This window comes from Salvelinus fontinalis, chromosome 20 (genome assembly GCF_029448725.1).
Source record: "Salvelinus fontinalis isolate EN_2023a chromosome 20, ASM2944872v1, whole genome shotgun sequence".
Lineage (NCBI taxonomy): Eukaryota > Metazoa > Chordata > Actinopteri > Salmoniformes > Salmonidae > Salvelinus > Salvelinus fontinalis.
Genome location: NC_074684.1, coordinates 32,517,740 through 32,527,454, shown reverse-complemented (window position 1 = coordinate 32,527,454; position 9,715 = coordinate 32,517,740). Strand labels below are relative to the sequence as shown.

The window sequence follows — 9,715 nt, the reverse complement described above, 5'->3', positions numbered from 1 at the left end:
CTAGGTGTTGCTAGGTAGCTTTCAGACGAAAGACAAACACAGGTCTGAATACATTTCAGAATGTTTAAAAGACCGAAACTGTATGAATGAAGTCTAGCCCAAAATACTCTAACCTAAAGAAAACAAAAGAGAATATGAACTTACCACAGCAGAATGAGGATGATGATCCCTCCTGACACGAGAGACTCTCCACACTCCCTCCAGAAAGTGCTGTGGTATAGGAGTCACCGTGGACTTGGACCCTCCCATGTAGCTGCTCTGGATCCCACCCCAACCCTGGAGTCCCCCCCTGAACCTTTCCCCAGGAATCTGATCATAGAACCTGGGTGGCTGCTTGGCTGGCGAGTCCTCCATGGACCAGTCCTGGCAGGGTAGGGTGACCACGCTGTGGGCAGCAGGGCTGGGGGTCAGCCCTGAGGAGAAGGCTCCAGGATGCAGGTCGGGCATGTCTCCGGGTAGGCCCAAGGCTTTCTGCAGGGCCAGGCGTCTCAGTTGGTGAAGGGCAGTGCCACAGACCTGGCAGGTGCTGTCCTCTCTAGCATACGGGCCCCTATGGGGACACTGGAGGTGCTGGAGCTTGTCAAACAGGAACACGGCGAATCCCGGGTCCTATGGAGAAACAACGAGATTAGAGTCAACCCACGAGTCAGATCTCAAATATTCAGGTTTGTACAAGATCTAACCATTTCTCTTATCTCTGATATGCCATACTGCTACTTATTCGAAAACATATATTGCAGTATTCTATTAAAAGACAAACACATTACATAGCCTACATACATGTAAGCAGACACACACAGGCTCCAGGCGGATACCATCACAGAGGAGTGCACACCATCAAGAGCTAGGGTAGTCATGACTACCATATCCACTGATCAACTCAATGAAAGATGGGTATCCAAGAGTCTCAACGAATACAACATAGCTTCAGGAAACAGCTGTATAAGGATGTTAGTGATGCGCGGGTTGAGTCATAACCTGCAGTCCCCGTGGATATGGGTCATGAAATATTTAGAGAAAACAATGCATTGAAAATCCATAAATGTACAATTCTTGTTCAATTCATATCTATAGGCTACATTGAGGTTTTTCTTTCATTATTTTTATCTGTGCGTAGTCTAAGTTTTAAGGCCTAACTGTAGCGCACCAAATACATGGCAATTGCCAAATAATTTGGGGCAGAAAAAGTTTACGTTGATCCACTGAGGCAAAAAGGAAAAAAGAGTTTAATTCAATAAGAGAAAAGCTGCGAAATAGAGAGTTTAAAATAAATTGAAGGGAGGGCTAGAACAGTAGCCTAATGTTTGGGAAATATTTGGTGAAGTGGTAAAATAGAAGAGGAGGACTTCAAAATGACGCGTCAACGGAACTGTACTGTTCAGATGGGTTGAATGGAATAGTAGCCGAACTGAAATCTTGACGCTGACTGTAACCTCTCACATAGTCTAATATAATATTAACTCCTGCAGAATTAAGTATTTCTTGCAGTGAAATTATGTACCAAATCTACATTTTAACTCGGGAAAAGGAGTGGAGAAATATAATTGATTTAATTCAGCATCTTGAGAGAATTGAATGTGCGGTTAGGGACCGTCTGTAAAGGTGCTACCCTTAATCTGCATCATAAAAGCTGATAGTATTTCAACCACGGTTACGGACTGTCTGTAAAGGCACTATCTTAATCTGCATCATAAAAGCTGATAGTATTTTAGCCACTTAAATGTACTTTTTGGGTAGTTTTCACAGCTTTTATTTCCTTAAAACCGGTCAAACTGATGTAATTTTTTGAGTTATTTAATTTTCTTCCCGGTCCCTAAACATCTTTGCTGCCCGAGAGAAGCAGAGATGAAAGATAAAACTTTACAGATTTCAACTAGATTGAAACATTCATTCTATTGATTTATGACATTATTCTGGTGAGCAAGGGTTCATTTAGTCTTCTAGGGCAAGAAGTATTAACAGAAGAGAAGCAGCAAGCCCTGAATTTTTGCACTGAAACCTTGTGTAAATAAGGTATTTCTGTTTTTTATTTGTAATACATTTTCTAACATTTCTAAAAACCTGTTTTTCCCTTTGTTATTATGGGGTATTATGTGTAGATTGATGAGGAAATCAAATAATTTAATCAATTTTAGAACAGGGCTGTAACGTAACAAAATGTGGAAAAAGTCAAGGGGTCTGAATACTTTCTGAATGCACTGTAGTTGCCGGCTACCACCCGGTACTCAGCCCTGCACCTTAGGGACTGCTTCCCTTTGTGCATAGTCATTTAACACTGGACACTTTAATAATGTTTACATACTGCTTTACCCACTTCATACAGTATGCATTGGACTAGTAACCGAAAGGTTGCAAGATCGAATCCCTGAGCTGACAAGGTAAAAATCTGTCATTCTGCCCCTAGACAAGGCAGTTAACCCACTGTTCCTAGGCCGTCATTGAAAATAAGAATTTGTTCTTAACTGACTTGCCTAGTTAAATAAAGGTAAAATAAATAAATACAAAATATAGTACAGTGCCTTCAGAAAGTATTCATACCCCTTGACTTATGCCACATTTTGTTGTGTTACAGCCTGAAATCAAAACGTATAAAATACATGTTTCTCACCCATCTACACACAATAGCCCATCATGACAAAGTGAAAACATGTTTTTAGAAATGCTTGCAAATTTATTGAAAATGAAATAAAAAAATATCTAATTTACAAAAGTATTCACACCCCTGAGTCAATACATAGAGTTAGAATCACCTTTGGCAGCGATAACATCTGTGAGTCTTCCTGGGTAAGTCTCTAAGATCTTTGCACACCTGGATTGTACAATATTTGCACATTATTCTTTAAAGAATTCTTCAAGATCTGTCAAGTTGGTTGTTGATCATTGCTAGACAGCCATTTGCAAGACTTGCCATAGATTTTCAAGACGATTTCAGTCAAAATTGTAACTAGGCCACTCAGGAACATTCAATGCCATCTTGCTAATCAACTCCAGTGTATATCTGGCCTTGTGTTTTAGGTTATTGTCCTGCTGAAATGTGAATTTGTCTCCCAGTGTCTGTTGGAAAACAGACTGAACCAAGTTTTCCTCTAGGATTTTGCCTGTGCTTAGCTCTATTCCATTTATTTTTTATCCTAAAACACTCCCTAGTCCTTGCCGATGATAAGAATACCCATAACATGATGCAGCCAACGCCATGCTTGAAAATATGAAGAGTTGTAATGATGTGCGCTGAGAGTCAGGAAGCAAGTTCAGTGTGTGAGTGTTTTAATAATAAATGTAAAATAACACAAAACAAGAAAACACGAATAACACACAGAACTGACACAGGAACAGAAACAATGACGACTAGGGAAGAAACCAAAGGGAGTGACATATATAGGGTAGGTTATCAAGGAGGTGATGGAGTCCAAGTGAATGTCATTATGCGCCTAACGCTGGTGACAGGTGTGCGCCCTAACGAGGAGCCTGGTGACCTAGGCAGGAGAGGGAGCACACGTGACAAGAGTGGTACTCAGTGATGTGTTGTATTGGATTTCCCCCAAACATAACTCTGTGTGTTAAGGACATAAACTGAATTTCTTTGCCAAATTTATTGCAGTTTTACTTTAGTGCCTTATTGCATACAGGATGCATGTTTTGGAATATTTTTATTCTATACAGGCTTCCACTCTGTCATTTAGATTAGCATTGTGGAGTAACTACAATGTTGTTGATCCATCCTCAGTTTTCTCCTATCACAGCCATCACAGTCAAATCTGTAACTGTTTTAAATTAACCATTGGCCTCACTGTGAAATCCCTGAGCGGTTTCCTTCCTCTCCGGCAACTGAGTTAGGAAGGAAGCCTGTAACTTTGTAGTGACTGGCTGTATTGATACACCATCCAAAGTGTAATTAATAACTTCCCCATGCTCAAAGGGATATTCAATGTCTGCTTTTTTTTACCCATCTACCAATAGGTGCCCTTGTTAAGAAAATATTTACTCCTGAACTTATCTAGGCTTGCCATAAGAAAGGGGTTGATTACTTATTGACTCAAGACATTTCAGCTTTTCATTTTTAATACATTTGTTTAAAAAATATATATATATATAATTTTACTTTGCCATTATGGGATATTGTGTGTAGGACAATGACACAACATCTCAACTTAATTAATTTTACATTCAGGCTGTAACACAACAAAATGTGGAAAAGGTGAAGGGGATACTTTCTGAAGGCTCTGTATATACTGTATTAGAGTCAAGGCTCATCCTATATAACTACTGCTGTACTCACCTTTTTTTTATTAATATAATAATACTAATGTCTATACACACCATCATATACATACTTATATTGCTCGTTCTAATATTTCAAAATTTCTTAATTCCTTTATTTTTCTTTAAAAAAAATAATATTTGTATTGTTTAGGTATTACTGCACTGTTGGAGCTAGGAACATAATCATTTTGTTACACCCACAATAACATCTGCAAAATATGTGTACGTGACCAATACAAATGTATTTGATGTATCTAATTATAGAGAAGTTGACTAACCAAAATGTTGGAAACCATAAGCAGAGACATAGACCTAAAAGTCTGTCAAAAAATCTCTCCGCCATCTCTGACTGTACACCGCATTTTCTATATCTGCAGATGGTTAATAGTAAAGGCGGGCAAGTGAAGGTGAACAAACATCTGACCCGCACATCACTAAAGGACGTTACTCTAACAGAAAACTGTTCAGACCAAGACATTTAGAGCCTACCTAAGGGCTCAGATCGGTAAAAAAAGAATCCCTCCTTAGCAGAAAAGATAGGATGAGGCAGAGAGAAAGGATAGAACACGCAACAAAGACTTTTTGCTCAAAGGTTTCCTTCCTTGATGGGTGGTGTAAGATATCTGCAGGGGTAAATATGAATGTGAGCCAAGAGAAAGACCTGAAACACACCCGCTGTACTGTACTACCTTAATAACATCTGATTGAGAACATCTTTTTACAGAATAGGGTAGTTCAACAATGTCTAGTAATATCAACACAACAGGTTGTTGAGTACTCATGAGGGATAGATTACTGAACTCATCGCTAGACACCTTTTATAAAGGAAATAAACGCAGCTGAACACATCTATTACCATCACCAACACTCAAACACTGTGAGTGAAATGTTTCCCTTTCAAATCATTATTCAAACACCTTCCCAAAAAGTCCTGATTCTGAACAGTGACTCCCACATCTGAGCGAACTTGAACGCACACTGAACTCACGACAGCTGCTCGCAGTACCTCAACAACACAATGCACAACTCCTCTATCCTCGGACTGGACATTGTATAAAAGTTGATTTAAGGTTGGTAATAAACTGCGCTTGGCCCTGCCTGCGGTTGTGTCTCAGGCGTGGGTGCAGGGGCGGGAGCGGGAGTTCCCCTCCTATATGTCACTGATGTTTATGTTGTGTTGGAGTGAGCCGGAGGTCAGGAGCAGAAAGAGCCATCCTCAGCAACAGTGCTCGGTGATTGAGTGCTTTTGTCTGGGGCAGCGGAGCATGGGAGTGGGCTGACAGGGGGTTGGGGTCTGGTGGACAGGCTTTGCCAGATGCTGCAATCTATTCAAAGCTCCAGGGAGCTCTGCGTTCCAACAACCTGTTCGTTATCTGACTTTGATAACTTTTTGGGCTAAAAAAAAAATTACCATTATTGAGAATGTCTCTCGTGTTTTTGTGCACAATGTCATGCCAGAGGAATGAGTGGTTCTTCTGAAAGAGACAGCCTTATCACACGAGACACGACTGGTGGATGAGAAACCAAATACAATGGGACCCAAACTAAAAAGAAGGCAAATTGAGTTAGTTATTGCCTTCTGTCTGGAGTCTGGACTCAAATTCTTGTATATCAGTTCTTGTGTGTCTGTATGGTAATGCATAACAAGCACTGGTGTGTCTGTATGGTAATGCATAACAAGCACTGGTGTGTCTGTATGGTAATGCATAACAAGCACTGGTGTGTCTGTATGGTAATGCATAACAAGCACTGGTGTGTCTGTATGGTAATGCATAACAAGCACTGGTGTGTCGTTATGGTAATGCATAACAAGCACTGGTGTGTCTGTATGGTAATGCATAACAAGCATTTCCCGTAACAATGATACAAAACGGTCTGGCTTTTGTCAGTCTATAATCTACGTTTTAACAGCTGTCGAGCTTCTAAAAGTCCTGCACACAGATATAAGCTCCCGGTAAGACCCAGAGTCTCTCAAAGACCATCCACCCTCCCCCCTGACTCATCAATACCCACTTGTGTAGAGCAGGCCCAAAAACAATACCATTGGAAGGTCTTCTCACTTCGTCCAGAGATTTAAGAGCATGCTGTTGGCTGTGGTTCCTACTGTCAAAATGGATGTCGGAGTCCTTTGCCAGGAGAAAGAGCAGGGTTGTGACCTCCCTTTGTAATGAGTCAATGCCTTTGAATGGGAGCATATCTCCATGTCTCTACTCCGTGCGCTGGGCCCTGCATGCCTATTGACCCAGACCCGGGTGGCAGTAGCCAGGCACACTTTGGAAACGCTCCAGACAAGAGGCTTTTGTTGGGAACATTGCGATAGTTTACAACCCCAAACCTGCTCATCATTGCCTTTGTCTCAAGGCCCATTGAAAGAGACAGACTGTGGAGTCTGTTAAGAGGTGAGGATAAAGGTGTAATATTGTACATCTGTTTGAAGGGATACCAAAGACGTGAGTGACGTTGTTCAACAAGTGTCAGTGACGCTGTCAACGGTGGCGGTGCTGAAACATGGTTTACACATTTGAACTGACACAAGACAGTCCAATATTATCATTCTAATATCACACTAATATTGAAAGGATAGTTATTAGCAGAGTACACCTCTTGAAATAATCCCATTTCTATGCCTTCTAGAGGAAGCGTCCTTAATGAATTTACACCATGGGACTTAACTTGTAAAACAACCAGGGGAGAATAAAACATGGTTATTGATGACAGTGTCAACTGTGTAGAGAATGAGAGCTGCAGTACTGTCACCTGGGTTAGGAGTGGCTTCACTTTATAGATCTCTCTGAGGAGAATACACCTGTGTTCAAACAGTATTGAAAGTTATGCTCAGACATGCATACAAATACTGTATGTAAACTGTATAGGTTTCTGACTACAGTTATATGATAGGGGACAAAGAGATGTTTCTGATCACAGTGATATGACAGGGACTAAGAGAAGACTACAGTTTCCAACATACATTCCATCCCAGTCTTCATGTTCTCTGCATTCTGTCCTCTTCCTTCTCTTTACAAACAGACCAGAGGGGAAATAGTAGGTCTACACTATACAGCAGCAAATTCTAATCTATACTTTCTCACACAAGTGTGTCTCCTGCTCAGTTTATGGACTTCCTACCACAGCCTGTTGAGTTAAGCCGTTAACTAGCCACACAATGCAGCCATGTTTTCTTAAACTCCTAACGCCTACACATACAAATACGGGTACCGCGTCGTTAACAGTCGATGCCCAGTGTGTTTAAACAACAAAACAATGGTGTTTCCCCTTTCTTCCTTCTCCTAATGCTTGAGAAACTGTTGAGACAGACGTGACTATTCTTTCTAAATTGGCCCCTGGTACCATACAGCCGCCTATGAGGGTGCAGTGGTTCTACAGTGGACCAGCTGGAGTCTGTGCGACTTCTAACCTCCTTGCCCCTTACTTTCCCACAGGTACTGAGAGAGCTTGGCCTACTGTGAGGCCAACAGAATGACCTTTTGCATGTTTTATCAGATGTAGAGATGGAGGTCAGGAAACCAAAGTAATAGCCCTATCTTATACCACACAAAGCCCAAATACATTCTTCCCCCAAAAATCAATACATACATTTTTTGGGGGGGTCAATTGGTTATAAACAAAATGAAAGTATGAAATATAAATACCAGTAGCATATTGAATATTGATAAAGAGCATGGAAACATTTTGATTGGAGAGCTGTCTTTACAACTGAATAACCTATATGTAAAAGTTATACAAATGTACAATAATACTTGCTCTACTTTTTCTAAAGTTTGATCACATTTTTCCATCACATAGTGGCTAAAGATATATTCTTATGGCTGAAGGGGCAGTATTGAGTAGCTTGGATGAAAGGTGCCCATATCAAACGGCCTGCTCCTCAGTCATAGTTCCTAATATTTGCATATTATTATTAGCATTGGATAGAAAACACTCTAAAGTTTCTAAAACTGTTTGAATTATGTCTGTGAGATTAACAGAACTCATATTGGCAGGCAAAATCCTGAGTTGAAATCAAAACAGGAAGTCAGAAATCTGAGCTTGTCTGTATTCACCAGAGTCCCTTAAGAAATCCAATTGAGTTATGAATGATGTTGCACTGGCTAGGGGTTCCACTAGATGTCAGCAATCAATAGAAATTCCAATGAGACTTCTATGATGTTGTGGGAGAGAATGAGAGCAGAATCAGTCAGGTGTCAATCAAGTAGCCATTTCCTGATCATGCCTTTTCTTCATGCAAGACACTGACGTTCCATTGCTCACGCAGACAAGAACGAATACTCCGGTTGGAACTTTATTGAAGCTATATGTTAAAAACATCCTAATGATTGATTCAGTACTTAGTTTGAAATGTTTCTTCAACCGGTAATATCACATTTTGAAGTTTTTGTCCGATATAACGTTGACCAGAATTAGCGTTTGGATATGTAAACCATACGCGCTAACAAAAGAAGGTATTTGGACATAAATAACGGATTTCTTCGAACAAAACAAACATTTATTGTGGACCTGGGATTCCTGGTGTGCTTTCTGATCTAGATCATCAAATATTCGAATATTTATCATGTATTTTATTGTTTATAGTGACGCCATCTTTGCAGCTGTGGTATGCTGTTTTTTGAGCGCCGTCTCAGATTATAGCGTGCAATTCTTTTTCCGTAAAGTTTTTGGGAAATCTGAAATAGCAGTTGCATTAAGGAGAGGTATATCTATAATTCAATGTGTATAACTTGTATTATCATCTATATTATGATGAGTATTTCTGTTGAAACGATGGGCTATGCAAAGTCACTTGATGTTTTTGCATTTAGTGAATCTTGTAGCCTCAATGTAAACTCAGATTTTTTTATATAAATATGAATTTAATCAAACAAAACATGCATGTATTGTGTAACATGAAGTCCTATGAGTGTCATCTGATGAAAATAATCGAAGGTTAGTGATTCATTTTATCTCTATTCTGGTTTTTGTGAAGCTATCTTTAGCTTGGAAAAATGGCTGTGATTATTGTTGTTTTGTGGTGACCTAATCGTTTGTAGTGCTTTCGCTGAAAAGCCTATTTGAAATCGGACACTTTGGTGGGATTAACAACAAGATTACCTTTAAAATGATATAAGACACATGAATGTCTGAAGAATTTTGATTATGAGATTTCTGTTTTTTGAATTTGGCGCCCTGCACTTGGACTGGCTGTTGTCATATCGGTCCAGTTATCGGGACTGCAGCCATAAGAAGATATAGTCCTTGTTATAGAAACATATCATTTGTAAAAAAACACAACACATGCATAAACAGTACGTACAGTTGAAGTCGGATGTTTACATACACTTAGGTTGGAGTCATTAAAACTCGTTTTTCAACCACTCCACAAATGTCTTGTTAACAAACTATAGTTTTGGCAAGTCGGTTAGAACATCTACTTTGTGCATGACACAAGTTATTTTTCCAA

General features: G+C 39.9%; 1 protein-coding gene across 1 annotated transcript in view; it reads right to left on the bottom strand.

The window, feature by feature from the left end:
- The window catches only part of LOC129817887 (kinesin-like protein KIF26A), a 71,124-nt gene continuing 61,409 nt past the window's right edge, over window positions 1-9,715 (bottom strand). Inside the window, exons 3-4 of the mRNA XM_055873486.1 lie at window positions 145-609; window positions 1-18 (exon numbers count right to left, since the gene is read on the bottom strand). Of these exons, the coding sequence (XP_055729461.1) occupies window positions 1-18; window positions 145-609 (483 nt within the window). The remainder of the gene's footprint in view (window positions 19-144; window positions 610-9,715) is intronic.